This window comes from Delphinus delphis, chromosome 9 (assembly GCF_949987515.2).
Source record: "Delphinus delphis chromosome 9, mDelDel1.2, whole genome shotgun sequence".
NCBI lineage: Eukaryota > Metazoa > Chordata > Mammalia > Artiodactyla > Delphinidae > Delphinus > Delphinus delphis.
Window position 1 is genome coordinate 19,714,972 of NC_082691.1, and position 19,151 is coordinate 19,734,122.

The 19,151-nt window shown below is 38.1% G+C and overlaps 1 protein-coding gene across 5 annotated transcripts in view; it reads right to left on the reverse strand.

The window, feature by feature from the left end:
• The window catches only part of KMT2E (lysine methyltransferase 2E (inactive)), a 98,864-nt gene continuing 79,713 nt past the window's right edge, over positions 1-19,151 (reverse strand). For 4 of the 5 annotated variants that reach the window (XM_060020278.1, XM_060020275.1, XM_060020277.1 and 1 more), the window contains 12 exons: positions 12,817-12,981; positions 12,177-12,485; positions 8,446-8,700; positions 8,134-8,278; positions 7,332-7,582; positions 6,883-6,939; positions 6,181-6,744; positions 4,865-5,154; positions 3,887-3,975; positions 3,654-3,779; positions 3,384-3,481; positions 1-2,500 (listed from right to left, as the gene is read on the reverse strand). In XM_060020278.1, coding sequence (XP_059876261.1) covers positions 1,001-2,500; positions 3,384-3,481; positions 3,654-3,779; positions 3,887-3,975; positions 4,865-5,154; positions 6,181-6,744; positions 6,883-6,939; positions 7,332-7,582; positions 8,134-8,278; positions 8,446-8,700; positions 12,177-12,485; positions 12,817-12,981 — 3,849 coding nt within the window. In that variant the 3' untranslated portion in view covers positions 1-1,000. The remainder of the gene's footprint in view (positions 2,501-3,383; positions 3,482-3,653; positions 3,780-3,886; positions 3,976-4,864; positions 5,155-6,180; positions 6,745-6,882; positions 6,940-7,331; positions 7,583-8,133; positions 8,279-8,445; positions 8,701-12,176; positions 12,486-12,816; positions 12,982-19,151) is intronic. The other variant, XM_060020279.1, reaches the window with a different exon arrangement.

Genomic DNA, 19,151 nt, shown 5'->3' on the forward strand with positions numbered 1-19,151 from the left:
TGCAGCATTTGCGTAGCACGGTAGTTTCTCATGGCTCCTGCTCCTGCAAAACAATAACACGTAGGAACCTTCCAGGAACAAGCCTTTACCGCCTCCTGATCTTGCTGCAGTCCCGTCCAGCTGAGGTAGTAGTTGCGAAAGAAAATGGAAGGCTCCTTACAAACTCTATCTGGAAAAGGTAACTTCTGTAAAAACACTTGCATAAACAGACCCCAATCTCAGAAGTGGTACAGGACAATTTGGTAAAACTGACATAATTGTGGTTTATTAACATGAATTAAAATGCCCAACCAGTGCTTCAATGTGACAGTATATTTAAAATAGAGGAATTAAAGGCCATATACTGTACTACTTTCACAAAGATCACACAGTTTTGCAAAGACATGTCATATGTACAGTGCTATATGTCAAATGAGAAAAGCTGTAAGCGATTATATACGCAAAAGAAATGCAGTATTTACAGTTTTTCAGGAGACATTAAAAATCATCTGTACATTATATTACATTTTGCTTGCAAATAACCGATAAAACAAAATGAGCCATCTTCACACCAAACTAAAAATCTGTATTGCATTTTTTTTATACATAAGATGCACTCACAGAACTGCTGATTGATAGAAAGAAAATCCTCGTACTGCCATTACTTAGCCGTGTATTTAATGCATATGTATAACATAATAATATAGAAAACATTCACTAAATGAATTTAATTCCAACAATAAAATTTAAAGATCATGTAGCATCAAATCTACTGCCAGAAAAACAGCTGGAATGTTCACTTACAAAATAAAAGATACCTACACTGGCTTAACAGCACATTTTTTAAGGGATTTTTTTAAAAAGCAAAAATGGGAAAAATACAATGAGAGAGCACTGGTGTTTTTTTGTTTTGTTTTTTATACAAAGTTTCATGTACAAGCTTTAAAAAGTACCTTAACAGGTACATATGAAATGTACAGTTTATCTTACAGAACATTTTAAAAAGTTTTTGGAGTCTATTTTAATGCCACCCTGAACCATGGTAATTGTTCTGAAATGTTGGTGGCACCTGTGCTCTGTGAATTGGAATCTGTCCAGGCACTGGAGATGCCTGCTGAGGTCCTTGAACCCCATGTGGCAGGGCCACAGAGCCAGGATGAGGACAGAACCCTGAAGCGGTAGGTGTGGGAATACTGTTTGGTCCTTGGGGCTGGAGATGAGGACCTGCGACTGGTAAAGGACAATGTGGCCCTGTTCCAGAAGGCTGGTGTTGGGGTCCCGGTCCCAGAGTGGTGTGATGTGTAGTAGCTTGCGAGGGGTACGGTGGTACAGCTGGATGAGCACTTGAAGGAAAAAGTGGAGGTCCTTGATGAGGTGGGTGGTGTAAGGCTGGAGCCGATGGGGTATGATGTCCGGAAGCCAGAACACCGGAAGGCGGCGGCGGAGGGGGTGGTGGAGGGGCGGAGCTCACCACGTGCTGGTGTTGTGCTTGCAGACCTGGGAGTCCCGTGGAGGGGTGGGGCGGTGGATGGTGATGCGGGGCGGGAGGGGGAGGTGGGGGTGGCAGACGGTGTCCAGTCGTTTGAGAGTGAACGTGGGACCCAGGGGCGACAGCGTGGACAGGCCCCACGCCGTGTGCTACGGAGTGTGGCTGTGGCTGGGCGAGGTGTGGTCCTGGAGCGGGAGGAGGGGGAGGCGGGGGTGGGACTACGGCGGCGGAGGTCTGGTGGTGAACGGGAGGGGTCTGCGAAGGCAGAAAGTGCCCTGGAGTCACGTGATGTCCCGGAACGGCTTGCTGGCCCGTGGTGCCGGGAAGAGCTTGATTTGGTCCTGATGTAAACACAGTTTGTTGGGAAAGACTGCCTTTCAGCTGATTATAGCTCTGAAAGTTTGCGGAGGGCTGCTGGTTTTGATAGTAAGAAGACGAGGGGGGGGGCGGGGGGGGCGGGGGTGGTGGGGCCGCGCCGCCCAGGCTCGACTGGGTAAACTGCTGACTGAGCGCTGCCGGGGGCTGTCCTGAGGGCGTCTGCGTGAACAGCGCTCCAGAAGGGGCCTGCTGCGTACTGGCTTGAAGGTTCTGTGCTGCTGGGTAAAAATTTCTTTGAGGCTCTCGCTGAGGTGTTCCAACTTGAGGTGACTGTGAGTGGTGAGGCCTGTAGGGAGAGCCTAACTGCTGTGAAGGAGGCTTTGGTGAAAGATAACCGTGTTGTACAGGCGTGTGGGGCGTCGACGACTTTGGAGGATTTTCTACGTGAGGTGATGGAGGACAGTGCAACTTCACGGGCGCGGAAGGCAGCTTCTGTGCAAGTTGCTCAGATGAACTGCGAACAAGTGGCTGTGGAGGATGATTCTTCGAAAGTGCTTGGGTGTTACTTGACAGATGTTTTTGATGGAGTTCTGTTTTCAGGTGGACACCGTTCTCAGCTTCTGACACAGTAACTGCTCCCTCCCAGTGGGAATCTGGTTTTGTGAGTATTTTCCCATGTGGCTGGGCAGGTATTACAGGTCCCGGTGAACCAGGCTGTGAGAAGAAAATTTATATAAACTTTAGAAATATTCTGTGTACACTGAGGTTTGTTATTACTGGTATTTAATGTTAGCTAAATATTAATTGGAACGGGGGCAGGGAATAAGAGGTCTGAGAGGAGGACAACTACAGAGGCTTGAGATGTTAAAACGCCAGTTTTTTTAAGTAGTTGAGCAAGTTCTGATAATAAGCTTCAACTGAATTCCCTGAAATTTTATTGAAGACAAGTTAAGGAAATTAATCTGCCTTTTTTCCCCTGAGCAGTGAAACCTGTCTTTGACTCCTATTCTGAAAGAACCACACTTAAACACTGCAGGCAAGTTTCAATTCCATAATTGAAATTTCTATACTCCACCTAAGGATAAATTTGCTTGGGTAGATAAACCTGCTCCCCCCAACTGTTTTCACTTGTAATACCTTTTCCATTGTTCAAGTTCAGGTAATCCAAGGATAAGACTATTTGAATATATAATGATGTTCTTTAAGCAGAAAGAAAAAGTCAATCTCAGATTTCCTCATCGTTACGTTTCCAAAGATATTGCCCCACTGGATTATCATGTCTTGATGATCCAGGATAGAGGCAGCATTTCTTTTAAATTAATGTCACCTGACCGTTTGTTTTTAGAGAATTAACTGGCTGGCCGGTCAAATATTTTATGAAAAGACTATGAATTTCCTAGACACTAGGATAAGGAAGGGGTGGAAGGAACTCTTGGAGCAAGTGTAAGCTGCTGAAGTACGTTCAGCACATGGGAACTTGAACAGGAGAAGTGTCCAGAAATCAGAAACTGATCCTTGGTACAGCAGAAAAACCTCCATGTGCACATTACCATCCACTTTTCTGAAGGGCCACGTTCAAAGGTCAATGTTATTTTACCTTGCTCATTTTTGAAGGGCTTTTACAAGTATTTTGGGAAGGATCTGGGGACGCACATTCACTTGTAGTCGTGGGTTCTGGATTTTCAGGATCAGGATCTGTAAAGCGTAAGGAACCATAGAAAATGTAAAACTGCACGATAAATACTGCTTTTTACTAACACTCGGACGTACATTCTACTATTCAAACCAACGTCTTATAAAGGCTCTCTCTCTCCTTTCTGAAAAGGTATTTAAAACCACCACCATGATAGGTCATCTGCTTACTGACCTTCCATAAGTTCACTGAAAGAAGGGACTGGGCCCTTGGGTTGCAACTGGGGAATGTGATTTGAATGAGATGAAGGTGAAGACGGAACATGAATCGGTGAACATGGGACACATGGTGACTCTCCCCCTAGAGATGAAGCAGAAGCAGACCCAAAGAGAACATTAGAAGCACAGAACGGGGGTGCAGAGTGATTAGCTGACTCCACTTTTCGGCAAAGCAACAAGCTCACTTACCACTATCTTTATCTTTTCGGTGATCACTGAGTAGTAAAGCTCTCTGATAACTTCTCTCTCGCACTTGCTCCACTGAAGTTGAGGCGGTCCTTTAAAATCAAGTCATAACATCAGTTCAGAAGCTGCTGCCAGCTAGATCAGTTTGTGTCCCCTGATGGCCAACATAGCCTTTCAGATAAAGGCTTTTGCTCGTTGGGGAAAAGCTTTGAAAACAGCTCCCCACCCCAGCCCACAACACCCCCCAAAACTGAGACTTTTATCCTCATTTATTTGAAGAACTCAAGCAGACGCCATTCCTTTGTCTTAAGCAATTTCTTGGTGAAAAGGAGGGGGTTGTTGAAGGGGGTAGCAAAACAACATTCAGAACGTCACTTCAGGTTACCAAAGGGACCACATATACCCCTGACAAATTACCTTGGGTCTGGATTATAAGGCTAGCAGGAAGCTCAGAGGTAAGAGGACCATGGAGCAAAGTGAATGTGGCCTCCTGCCCTTTGCAGGACCCTTCTGTATCCAGCTTCTTCTATTCCTATCGAAGAAACACTAAACATGGCTGTACTCTCAAGGCAACTGGTAAGGGTGACAAAGAAACTGCCAGATGTTGACTAGGATAAAGGTTCTTTGGAGAGGAATATTTGTGTGAAAATTATCAAGGAGTAGCTATAATGGACCTTTAATGATGCAGGGAAATACTTAACTGGCTTAAAACTCTTATCAGCAAAAAGGATCTGTCAAAATTATGATCACAAACCTCCTCTGCTTTAGGAGAACAACAAACAGGAAGGCAGCTGATTAACAAAAACTTTGTTGTTTTTCAGAACAGCACACTACCAATCTTTACAAATATATAAGCTCCGTTCAGAATCAGCTATGTGACTGGATGATAAAATAACAAAGACTACTGTCATAAGGTATATTACTTGTAGTTCTAAAGTTACCAGTTAGTTAGGTTTTTTTTTTTTCCAACAGGCAGCTTACCATTGAACTTCTGGTTCATTCTTTTCACTGGCAGAAGCTTCCTTAACAGGACAGTTATTGCTGGTTTCTTCCAAAGTAGCATTATAAACTGTAGCTGGTGTTGGTAAAGGTAGGCTAGCAGTGCTTTCTATCTGCTCCCCATTTTCATTCCCGTTGGCACACCCATCAGCATTGTTGCTGCTCAAGTTTCCACTTGTGTGAGGTGATACATTAACCAGTGGAAAGTGTTCTGCCTTAGAGCCACTTTTCCTAGCTTCACGTTGTCTTTTCCGGTATTCTAATAGAGAAACCTTAAGCAAGAAAGATAAGGAAAAGCAAATCTTTTATCCTTGTTTTTATATGTCAGTGTCAATCTATTCTTTTTTTTTCTAAAGAGAATTACTATATTTACATTAAGAAAATTATATAAAATAATTTGATTCTGAACAAACAATAATAATTAACAATTATCAAATGCCTACTATATGCCAGGCATTGTATTTAGATGATTTACATACATTATCTCATTTAATCCTCACAACAACCCTATGAAATAGGTATATTATCATCCCCATTTTACAGATGAGGAAATTGAGTAACTCACTCACTCAAGGTCACACAGCTGGTGAGTGTTGGAGCCGGGATTCGAACCTAGGTCTTACTTGAAAGCCCGTGCTCTTTCCACTATACTATATTGCTTCCCACAAAGTTGCCAACTGGACTCTGTTATAAAAATTAAAAGCACACATCACTAAAATTCTTTCGACTTGCAAAGCAATAAGCCTATTAACAAATAAAATACGTGTTGTAGTTTCTCCCACTGATCTGAAATAAGGCATTCTAATTGTCTCGGTATGTCTGCCAACCAAATAATGGTGGTAAATCAGGGAACTTATTATTTATATAATAAATACTTTTATATCCATGGCCTAAATACTGTAGGTATTAAGGATGAGGAAAGAGGCATTTCTTCTATATCGGCTGCCTGTTCTATGTAAAATAAGGGTAATAAGAACACAAATATTATTCAATTCTGTTTATTTGGTTGGGAAGTGGTTATCTTTAAAAAGTTACTCTTTCAGTGAAATAAATCACCTTGAGGTTTCAATCTCTCTGAAACCATGCTCCTTATAGGAATTTTCCGTTATCACTAGCTCTCTGCAAACATAATCTAATTCACTGAGCATTTACAAAAGGTTTAAAAATGTACGTGTCAATAATTCAATATGAATAAAGTATGAATGCCTTACACAGTACATATTATAACTACTAATTACCCTCAGAAGTAGTATGAAAAAAACACTATTAAAAGGACTATAAATCGTTAAATTTGTAACCTTTTTCTTTTGTGGTGGATTCTGGGGTGTGCAACTTCCGTCGATCAAATTGTCATTAATAGTCCGTCCAAAACCAGATACAAGCCCATCTTCTGAAGTACAAAACACAGGTGTTTCCATAAACATGCCTCTAGTATCATCCTGCATCAGGCACTTTGACTCACTTATTCGGAAGCCTCCTCCAACCTCCAACTGATGCGAGGGTGTCAGGTCCCTCAAGTTGGAGTTTACTGAGAAGTTAACTCCTGTTCTGTCAGGACTCTTTACCCAGGAAGAATATATTGGGCCCCGTCCAGAGTGAGCAGATTCCAGTTGGCTGTTAGACTCAGTCCTATCATGTGCAGGTGTTTCCATGGTTTTATGTAAGGCAGCTTGCTCGACTGTATCGAGTCCCAGTTGAAGGTCTGACACAGATTCCTTTTCTCCAGGGCACTGCCTACTGACTTCAGTCCTACTCCTAGGGCTGGTATAACCAATAGTCTTTATTTCTTGCAGACCAAGTTCAGTTAAATTAGAATTTCTAAAAGGCCCCAATGTTAACATGGTTGAAGATCTGTCAAAGCCCTGTTTACAGAATTAAAAAAAAAAAAAATTACACAAATAACCACATTTGGAAGCTAGTTACATTAAATCTACCAACAATTTATAATGATACTAGGGAAAAGTCACCGATTTAAAAAACCTTTTTTAGTATCTCCTTACCTCTTGACTATAAGTGCGTCTCTTAATTTCTGGAGAACTTTCTGGGGAAGAAATATTCTACATAAAAGAAATAATCATAATTGAAAATTAAAATATGGTAACAAACCCATGATATTTATAGAAATGAGAACTTAAAATGAGAAACTACTACACAGACTTTGGTTTTAGACTTTTTTATTTCCATTCCCCTTATATTTTGCCTTAAGGTCACTTTGATACACATAGTCATTTAGTCTGACTTTTTGTATATCAATCAGATGAAATGGAAGTTATGTGCATTTTAATAAAAAAATAAAGTTTAAATTCACAAATGCATGTTCCAAATTTTCGCTCTTAGATTCTTAAGAACTTTTTTTCCCTGCTCTCAGTACACTAATTATTAAAGGGAGGAAAAAATAGCTATTAAAGAAGCCCCATCCCCATGGGTTTTTGTTTCTGTTTTTTCTCACCTCAAAGTGCATGGTATTTCCCGGTGTGCCAGGAGTTACTGGGGTAACTGGTGAATAAATGGGCTTATAACCATTTCTACAAGCTTCATCGTCTGACTTTGCCCGTGGAGGAGTGGCAAATGATGGATCCGTAGGAGTAATATCCGTGTGAGTTGGGGTAGCATATGGTGAAGGAGTAGGTGTGGAGGTTTCTGAGTAAGCAGAATCTAGTAACTGATAGAGTCTTCGTTTTTTTAGTGGTGTAGTTAAATCTGTTGGTGAAATAAGTTAAGAAATTATACTGCTGCTATTTGCTATAATCTGTAATATATTCTGGGAAAGATCAAAAAACATCAGCAATCGTAATTATGATGATTGTCACCCCGAAACTAAATTTCACAGTTTTTAAAGATAACAGGAAGCAATCTCTCCCCCACCCCCACCCCGCCCCCCAACTTAGTAATTTTCACTGTTAGCAAGCATATTATCTTGCCAGAAGGCTTACAGGCCTGGGGGGCTCTTAAGAAATCTTACAAGTACAGCTGTTAATTTAACTGATTTCTAAGAGTCCTTTTGAATCTTGTTGAAAAACAGCTGGCCAACTAGGCCCAAAATTCAACCATAAGCCCCAACATATTGTACATGGTACTTGCAAATTAAGGTTTTCATGTCTACCTTCGTCTAAAACTTTGGAGAACAGAAAAGACAAAATATATGTAACAATGCGCTTCTTTTGAAAGGTACATAATAATTAGAATATATATATGCTATATATATCCTGCCACATTCTCCACACTAGAACAACACTGAAAAGAAATTCTACCTGGAAGAGAACAGCTATCATTTAATAGTAGTGGACTTCTATTTTCACCATTGACTGTAGGACTTCTGGATCTTTCTTGACAGGGTGAATTAAATCTGTGTAAAATTGCTGAGTTTTCTTCTTCCAGAGCTTGTTTCAACCACCGCTGAAATACATAGAACAATAAATGAAGAGAAATCAGTTTGTAGCTGTTTACATATCCTATAAATATACAGCCAATTCCAAAAGCATCTCACTACCAGGACTGGTAGAGTAAGGAATGAGAATGGCTTTTGGCTCATACTAGAGTTTCATATCCAAAGAAAAGTTTACCTTCTTGCATGAGCCAGAAATGTTTTCAGGAGGTTCTTTTCTTCTCCTTTTTTCTGAAAGGAATGGTGAAGTGAATCTAATGTAGTGCTTAGGAGTAGAGTATACATGCGGACTATAAGTGAGACCCGGTAAAGAATTGAGCTGTGTAGCTAACACTTCAGGATCTGTAGTTATGCGCAGAGGCTTTTCTGAAAGGGTGTCTGAAGGTTTTCCCGTCTTCTCATTCTTCTCACTTAACCATTCATTGACCAAGTGCTAGAGAGAAGGAAAATCTGGATCACTATATATGTAATTATACAGATTCTCCTATAGAATATTCTAATACCAAATTTGTAACTGACATATCTAAAATGAGAGATTAATTTAAATCCTTCATATATGATGTCTAAAAAGTCAATATAAGTCATTCTGCATTTCCTTGGTTATCTACACTTATTACTAAAATTTTTTACACAATTATACTTTGTAGGAACAAAACACATGATATTTTTATAAAATAGTAAAAATCTAGGAGACCTCAGTACTGTCTTAAAAACACAAACACTAAACTGCTTCTATATTATGTGTAAAATGTTTAGTTTGTCAGACTTTAGGCAGTGTTTTTTTTGTTGTTTGTTTTTTTGCGGTACGCGGGCCTCTCACTGCTGCGGCCTTTCCCGTTGCGGGACGTGCAGGCTCAGCGGCCATGGCTCACGGGCTCAGCCGCTCCGCGGCAATGGTGGGATCTTCCCAGACCGGGGCACAAACCCGTGTCCTGTGCATTGGCAGGCGGACTCGCGACCACTGCGCCACTTGGGAAGCCCTAGGCAGTGGTTTTCTACTCTGGCTGCTCATCAGAATCTCCAGATGAGGCCAGTGCATATATATATATATATATATATATATATATATATAAAATATATATATATTATATATATATAATATATATATATTATATATATATATATAAAAATATATATATTTTTTTAAAGCTGTCGGCATTGACAATCACTAATGATTTAAGGGGGTTGAAATTTCTAAGTTCCCATGCTTTGAAAATTCACATAATCCCTTTCTTAGTTCTGTTTATTTTTTTGCATCTACAGTGTACATAGTTCACTCTTTACTGTCTGTATGAATATACCTGATCCTAAAGTATAATGATTACTCAACTTTTTCTTTTTTTAAGAACTAGTTATTTAGTAAAGTTCAGATGTAATGGGCATGGAAATAAGGATTACATTTCTCAGCTCAAGCACATTTTCCTTGCTGTGTGGGCACTTATATCTTTTCTATCTAGTTATCAAATTATACTCCTTTAATTTTTATTATAAATGTAATTTGTAGAATATGTAGAAAAACTAGTGTATATGTATTTACACATACATTCTCACAATACACATACAGAAATACATACATTAAAAAAACAGTCTACCCACATCCTGTCTTCTAGAGATAATCACTATAAGCATTTTGGCATCTTTTCTTTCCTTCCTTTTTTCAATGTATGTAAACTTCCTTTCTAGGACAAGCAACAGTGGGGCTAAAGCACTTGGGAGTCTGCAACAGACTGCCCCGGTGTGAATCCCGGCTTTGCCACTTACCGTTACCTCAAGCAAGTTACATAACTTTTCTACATCTCAATCCAGATCTATAAAAGAAGGGTCATGAGAGAAACTAGCTCTACAAATAGGGTTATTGTAAGGATTACAAGAGTTAAATAGCCAAAGCTCTTCATAGAGTATCTGGCACAGAATAAGTGCCATTTGTGAAACTGAAGGCAGCCTTTACATTATAGGAAATCACAATAATTTGGTACTCTGTCAAACAGTAATGTTGTTTAAAATAGCAGTATTATATCACACGCAAAACTTGTGGGAAAAAGGCTTTTTTTTTTTTAGAGAGAATCAGGATACAGGAACCTGTATCTCAAGACCAGGGAATTAAATCTATAGTGCCACAGTAGTTTAGTCATTTAATAATTAAAGGGCAGGGACTGTATCATATTTGCAGTCAAGAAAGCAGCCTTTTGTTTTGTTTTCCTGCACTGTGCAGCTTGTGGAATGTTGGTTCCCAGACCAGGGATTGAACCCACTGGGCCCTCAGCAGTGAGAGTGCAGAGTCTTAACCACTGACCACCAGGGAATTCCCAAAAGTAGCTTTTCTTTTAAACATGAATCTTTTTTCTTTCTCACTAATCCAAATTATGGAGAAAATCTGCAGCTACTTTTTGTCCTCCCAAAGTGGGCAAAAGTAACTGCTCATTGTCAAAATCAAGTGCTCGCTTGCTTGTTCAGGATCCAAGGTGCAAAGGTGAGCACAGACTTCAAATCAGAGCGGTGTTTAGATCGTCTCTGTCTAATCCTTTGACTCGCCACTGAAGTATACTCCCAGGTTCCTCCTAGATATTTACGAAGTATACTTCTCATGGTTTCACAGTACCTACAAACTATACTGAATTTGGTAAGAACAAAGACCAGATAAAGTGGGTTTCAAAGTATTTTGTTGTAGAAGGGCGTGAGAAGGATCCATTTATGATCTACCCCACTGCCCAGAGAGCCTAAGGGTTGCACTTTGGTATCTGCTCCAATCTGCTGTACTCAGAATGGGAGAAAAACAAAGCTTCATAAGGGTGTTCTGTATTTCTGGCCTTCCTGTAAAGCTCAGGTTGGTTTATCTCGGTGATTGTTTACCACAATTGCTTCATTAAATCTGACAGTAGTTTTTGACAGATTTTTATTAATAAATTGACCTAAAACTACCCTTCCTGAAACCCTCCCACACTGTTGGTAGGAATGTAAATTGGTACAGACAGTATGGAGGTTCCTTAAAAAACTAAAAATAGAGCTACCATATGATCTGGTAATCCCACTCCTGGGCATACATCCGGAGAAAACCGTAATCTGAAAGGATACATGCACCCCAAAGTTCACTGCAGCAGGACCTAGAGATGATCATACTAAGTGAAGTAAGTCAGAGAAAGACAAATATCATGATAGCACTCGTGGAATCTAATTTTTTTAAAAAAGAAACAAATGAACTTATTTACAAAACAGAATCAGACTTAAGGGGAAACGGGGTGGGGGGGATAAATCAGAAGCTTGGGATGAACACATACACACTACTATAGATAATAAGATAACCAACAAGGACCTACTACTGTATAGCACAGGGAACTCAATATTCTGTGATAAGCTATATGAGAAAACAAGAATGCATGTATGCATGTGTATAACTGAATCACTTTGCTGTATACCTGAAACTAACACAACATTGTAAATCAACTACACTCCAATAAAATTAAAATGAAACTACCCTTCCTTATAAATTTTCACATCCTACTACATTCTATGGAAATCAACAATTTCTTCACACTTAATTCTTGTAATCTACCTTTACCATGAAATTTATAAAAACTATAAAGAAAGGATAACTCATCTCAAACTAGTTGTTTCTGAGAAGTGTAGTTTAGTACATAAAGTAGGCAAAATTAAATCATTAGAAATCAGAATTGCAATACTACAAGGAAGCCTTGATATACTGGATATTTTAATGATGCAAACATTTCTATTAACTGATTTTACAGTTTTGCAATTCTCATTCTTAGTTTAAAACTTTGCTAGTATAAAAACCACGACTCTATCACTCTTCCTTATGAGATGTTATAGACTGAATTCCTAAAACATGAATATATTTAACATCATAAGACATTTGTTAAAAAACAGTTCTTACATTCATTAAGAATCACATACCTTTTTTGTTTTGGGATACTTTGTTGGACATTTATTAAGTGCTGGAACTTCAGTTTCAGTAATTATTTCTGCTAGTGCAGTTTCACTTTCTGGTTCTATTGCAAGTACAGTATTTTCAGTATCATTTTGTTGTGAAGTAACTTCTATATCAGGAGAAGACGGTTGGATATCTGAACACATGCTGACAGTTCTGTGTCTCCGACGCTGCTGTCCGATGTGAGTCCTACTCCGAGAAAAACTTTTTCTCTGTTTAGTTCTATTTACTTTGGCAGGAGTTGGCTTGCTAGCAGTTTCTTCTTTTGCTTGTTCCTAATTCAAAAGAGAATGGAACTTTTAATACGTTGTTTATATAACTCAGTAGTTGAAATCTAATGGCATCAATCTGCTTCAGAAGCTAACTGCCCCAAATGTCTTTATGAATTCTGATATATATTAAATTGACATAATAAAAATTTTCTTACTCTCCAAAACAAAGCAAGTGGAGTCTCATAGCTGAAGTCTTAAATTCTCATAGGATTTGAAAAATGCTATTAAAAAGCTAGTATCACATCAAAAATTCTTTATAGATGTAATTAAATTGTGGAAATTTTATTGGAAAGTGGTGAAGTGTGAAAATAAAACTAGACCTGAATAATAATACCTGAATAACTTCAGCATCAGTGACAATCTGTGCATCTTTACATTCAGTTTTAACTTCAGTTTTGGCAGTGCTGATCCTTTCCAAAGCTTGTTCTCTTCTTTTCTCTCTTTTTTCAAGTCTGGCAAAAGCTTGCAGAATTGCTTCCATTTTCCTTTCTTCTCTTGTCTACAAAATTTAAAGTAACATAATAAATACTGCTGTGAAGTAAAATTCAAAAGTCCAAATGTTCATGGCAAATTAAAAAAAATTTTCTATGATGGTGTTAGCAAAACACCTCTTTTGATGGTAGATATGGGATTAAAAACATTTATATTCATTTTAGATCTTTGAGAATCCCAAACATCTTGGTAAACCCTGTCATTACAAATATATTACAATGAAAGGAATGTTTGGATGATTGTATGTTAATGATAAAGGTAAGGCAAAACCAAAAAAAGACTCAAGAACGATCCTGCTTTATCAAACCAAAAATCTTTTTTTCTCAATAATACATTAGGCAGCCTTTTAAAAATAAGATCAAAGTTCCTAAGGTAATAATATGTTGAAAAGGTTAAATCCATATGAACGTAAGGAGTGAATATATTGACATGTCATAGCAGGATATTGTGGGGTGAAGTCCTGGGTTTAAATCATGATGCTACCAGTCATTTACTATCTCTGTGACCCTAGGCAATGTAACAACTCTGGTTATTAACCTTTTTGAGCATCTTATAAAATGTGGGTAACAATATTTACACTTCACAGAATTGTTAATGAATTCAAATATAAAATATCTGTGAAGTTTTCCAACCTTACTTGGAAAATGGTAGGCATTTCTTAGGTGTTACTATTTCTCCTTTGGCTCTCTTGCCCTCCATTATAATTGTTATAAGGCATTCCTCTATCTTCTGCTCTTCCCGTCTACACTGACAGTTCAAGGCAGAGACTGGAAAACAGCAAGAGTTCCTTTGAGCATCAGTTCTCTTTGGAGAGAGAATATTAAAAGCAAGACCCAGAGCCTTGGCCAGGGGGCCTGGCAAATGCTTCAGGTTTCAACCAGAAACAGGAAGCATGTCCATCAACTGTCCAGTTCTCCAAATGTAAAGAACCAGGTCCTGAGGCTTAGATCCATTCATCTTTCTTCCTTTATTGTCATCCATGTAGGAAAGAAAGATCAATAACTCAAGGTCTGGCTGCATGGTCTTCTCAATATCAGAGCTTTAGAGTTCGAGTAATTATCAGCAGAGATTCAAGCATTAAGTAAGACACCTACACTATGAAAACTATTACTTACTCTTTCCTATATTTTTTCCTTTTATTGTTCCACTAGGTAAGGGAAATATGTAAACAAAACTCTTCTGAGAACTTTATAATTGGTGAAAACAGACTACCATACTGCAAATGTGTCAGTCTTATAAAATGTGTTATCCTCACCCTCTTTATTTTACAGGTAAGGAAACTGAGATCCAAAGAGGTAAGATTACTTGTTCATGGACACATATCTGCGTCTTAGCTTTCTTGGTCTGGGATGGATAATAAGACACTAAAATAAAGAACATAGGCAAAAGATCTCTTTACTGGAACTGGAAGTTTTAAAGCTGAATTCTTTCCTTAGATAATACATGTCTCTGGTCTTAATAAATCACTTTACTCGACCCCTTTTCATTTATGGCTCTCTATAAAAATCCTGTCTCAATATATTAGGGCTTTTCTAACACCCTAAATTTAGAAGTCTGGAGTAACTAAAAAATAAGATTTTCATAATTGCTTCACCTGTGGAATGGGGGTGGGTAGAAAGAGAAGGGGTTCATTATTGTGCTTATAAATTTAAAAATAAATCTGGGAAAAGTACATTTTTCCAAAAGAAACAAACTTGTCTTAGCAAGAATCATTTTATGTATAAAATAAATTTACCCACGGGCCAGGCACCCAAAGGAGATATTTTCTATGTCATGATTATCCAAGGACAGTTTCCTAAGATAAATACGAATTTATGCCAAAAGAAGTTTCCTTGACATGGTCCATTATTCACTTGTTTTAGATACAGTAAGGGTCAGAGATAAAATTAATTGATGTAAAGACAAAATTAATTCATTTAAAAATTGAACTCCCTTGGTAAACAATGCAGCTAATGGATAGTCAAAGCAAAATCCTTTATTTCTAGATGACTTGATCTTTTTGAGCTGGTCAGGATCTTAAAAATAATCTAGTCCTACACTGCTGAAGAAACCAGAGCCCACGTGTATTAACAGAATCACTCAAAGGCAGAGCCATAATTATTATCCAAGTTTCCAGGCTCCTGGTTTGTTCTTCTTTCCAATTACCAACTACTGACACACTACATAATGCAAAATAAAGCATAATTCTTCCTACATTTACTACAACTATTAACTGAAAGCACTAAACAGGTATCCTAATAGCTTTAACCCAGCTTCATCTTAAAACACACACTTTAGAAAATGTAAACATGCTTTTGATTATGTGAAGAAAAGAAAAACGTTAGTTACTAATCTACTTTTTTTTTAAAACTCCTTAAGGTTCATATGTCATTCAGCTTTTATATTCACCAGTGTATTCTCTGACACACACAACCAGATATACAGTATGTAATGACTGAAAATTTACCACCCACTTTATAGAGCTAACTGATAAATAAGTTTTATATATAGCTTGAGATAATTATAGCTGATTGTTCAGGGGACTAGAGAAATTAGGAGCCTTAGTTCAGCAGATTGTCCATAGATCCTGACCTCTGAGCTGGATGTAGTTTAGATGATACTTGTCACCTAAGGCTACCACCAGGACCTGCATGTTTCATTTTCATGACTCATTCCAAGCCACTGACTGTTCAGACCTCAAAAGTCATTTTTACTCTCTATGAGCTTGGCAACTGATAGACCCTGATTTAGAATTAGAATTAGAATCAGACAGGGTTGACTTTTGACTTTTGTTGTTAACAACAACACTGTTGTTAACGCTGGAGTGTTGGGTGCTGAACTAAAAAAACTGACAACTCTCTGATGAGATCTACAGATTGCTTTTATGACATTTTTCAGTTTATGGCTTTACAGTATAACACACAAGAGTACAGTAATTTTCTGTAAGCGGAAAGTCTGCTTAATATCCCTTTATAGGATTTTATCACTTGAGTGAGTACAGTGAGAATTTTTATTACAATTTTGTGCTTCAATGTATAAACACACTGGAACACAAATTTAACTTGAAATCATGTCACCTTGTACTTGGAAGAGACTATGGAGATCTTCTTGTATGAGCCCCTATTCAACAAATGGTGAGGGACCTCCCTGGTGGCACAGTTGTTAAGAATCTGCCTGCCAATGCAGGGGACATGGGTTCGAGCTCTGGTCCGGGAAGATCCCACGTGCCGTGGAGGAACTGAGCCCGTGAGCCACAACTACTGAAGCCCCTGCACCACAAGGAAGAGTAGCCCCCACTCTCAACAACTAGAGAAAGCTTGCGCACAGCAACAAAGACCCAACGCAGCCAAAAGTAAATAAATTTATATTTTTTAAAAAATGGTGAAAACCTAAGGTCCATATAGTTCAAGGACTACATAATAACACGAATTAAAGTTTTATACAATATCACAACTGAAAAACTAAACTACACTGACTAAATTGTTAGAATTCATCCCAATTAGAGATATTTGGTAATATGAAGCTGAGTGAAAATAAGCTTATGTACTCTGGATGCCTTACAGTGGCTTTAGAAGGAAATTTGCTAGTAGTAGGATGTAAGAATTGAGAAGGAAACAAAATGAAGACATTTAGGTATTTTGTGATTTCTTTTTTTTTTTTTTTTTACCTTACTACCAAGTAGGAAGTGGCTCTTAAAAACAAAAACAACAAAGTTGCCTCTTAAAGGAAAAGGGAAATGGCAGGGCCAACCTACCAAATTACTTACAGCGTTGAAATAGAGAAATTAAAAGACTTCTTACTCAACTAACTTCCCTTAACCTTTTGAATAGGAATTTATTAATTTTTAAAAAAATGCTAAGATTACTGCTTACCAATAAAATTGTTCCAAAAGAGTAAGTATCTCCATTTCTTCTCTACCACATGATGATTTAGTTTAACTTCATAGCACTCTTTCCTGTTTGATGTTTGTTTTTCCTTCCACCCCGTCCTCCGTGAAAGCTGCTCCAGAACAGGGACCTTGCCTTCTTTTGTTCACCCAGTACTTTAAATGGTGCTCAGCATATAACAAACACCCAAATTTTTAAGTGAATAAGAATTGGGTATACATTATATAAACCATGTATATCACTGTAATTTGAAGGTATGTAATGAAGTCTTTAAACAAGATTTTGGAAATCCTGAATTTACTACAAGGCAGCTGAAGCTGAATATCCTCATTTCGTTTGAACAGACAACCTATAAAAATAAACAGGTTCCTTTTTGCTAGTCGATACTACGATTTTGAAAAAACAATTCCTAAACACTGTGGTGAAGAAAATGGGACTTAAGAAAATTAAAACTAGTAATCAACGTTAACTTAGTCATGCTCTGAGGAGAGAAAAGTTAAGATGGACAATACATGTCAGATGACTTTTCTGGCAAATTTACCCTCCCCTATAGTTTACTATTATTAAAAATTCTTTTGCATCTTCTAAACTGATCTTCTAAATCAAGTCGCTTCCTAGAGACATTAGTAAGAGCATGGATTCTGTATAGTAGTGTCTTCTCAGAGTGTTTTTTCTATAGAATAAAAATCTGCAGGATGTCAAAGGTGTCACTACAGAAAAACAAGTTGCAAGGACGTACAGGTTGAGGAAATGCTGACATAAACCGAACTTCTCAAGAGGTTTCAAACACCATGTATACTGGAAATCTCGAAGTTGGGGACAAGGTATACTGTTTACTAAAGTCAGCTGGCTACAAAGCTCTCTCTTTCACAAAACATCTAATTAGAGTTCCATGGAATACCTTTTGATGTGAAGGATCAAGCCTGAGAAAATTGTGGGGAATCCTGCATCCTATCCTGCCTGGACTATAAGCTTCATTTAGTTCACACTCATGGGCGTATCTATAGCTTTCCTCAAATGGCTGCCAGGAACATCTAATAAGCTCAATTATAGACCACCTACTTTTATAAAAGCCAGACCTTTTTTTCCCCCTAGAAGCTAGGGCTAAGGCAATGAGTCCCACAAATCCTTGCCCTTACGTAGTTTATATTCTGGTGATATACAGTTGATTCTAGATTGTCCTAGATGCTTGACAGGTTTAAGAAACTCATAGCTAGGTGACTATCCCTTCATATCCTTTTGTTGGTCTCAAATTTCTATCCTCCTACATGTGAAGACCACCTGAACCACCTTGCATGGACTCCAGTTTAAGCAATCTGACTATAACAGGCCATCAAATATTACCAAGACTATATTCCCCAAGTACTCTTTCCATAAGGTTGTGGAAAGTTATTTTGAAAATATATTAAAAGATACTACAAAGGAGGTTCTTTTCATTTCATTATAAATGGGGTGAAGGAGGGGAAGCAAGCCTCCTTTTGAATTTAAATCTTTCTAAGGTTTTATATTTTTAATCAATCACCTGTTCATCAGAATAAGGTGAGCTTCTCAATATCTAACCCCCTTCTGTACACTTAACCTCTGACAAGGTTATGGCCACCTAACTTCAACTCAACTACCATGGACCTGGGAGAGTCTACTCAGTAGTACCCCGGTTTTGAAACCAGGTGAGTATAAACAGCCTGCTGTATTTCAACTTACCGTATTATTATATTTCAACCCACTGTATTTCAGCTTAAGATTCTCCCAAGTCAATTCCAACCCACTGCCAAAGAAGTATCTCTTACTAGTTAAAGAGAAAATGTCTAATAACCATCTATTCAGTTCCATACCATTTAGCCACATGTGAGCTTTTGTAAGGAGAGGACAAAATATAATGGAGGAAAAAGGAAAATATTAAGAATGGCTTTCTACCCTGGCCCCCTAATGATTTGAGTATTCTTTCATGAAATCATCATTCAGCATTTCATGTGATCTACAATCAACCAATCTTATTTTCCTATATCCCTCCTCACCACCACCCCCCCCAAAAAAACAGCCTATAATTCCAGCCAAATGTGATTTTAAACATCACAAGGTAATGGTAAATTCTACCTAGTTCATGAAATGACCTCTGATCCCTCCAGCTATAAGTTACCTGTCATATATCTCCTTTACCACACTTCCTGCTGCATTGTAACTGTTTTCTAAATGCCCTCGAAGGCAGAGATATTATCTTCCACTCTCAACAAAAGGAACAAAGTAGCAACCAAATTACATAAATCACCTGTGCTATTTGTGGACACTGAGCAACATGCTAATATTAGGTTGT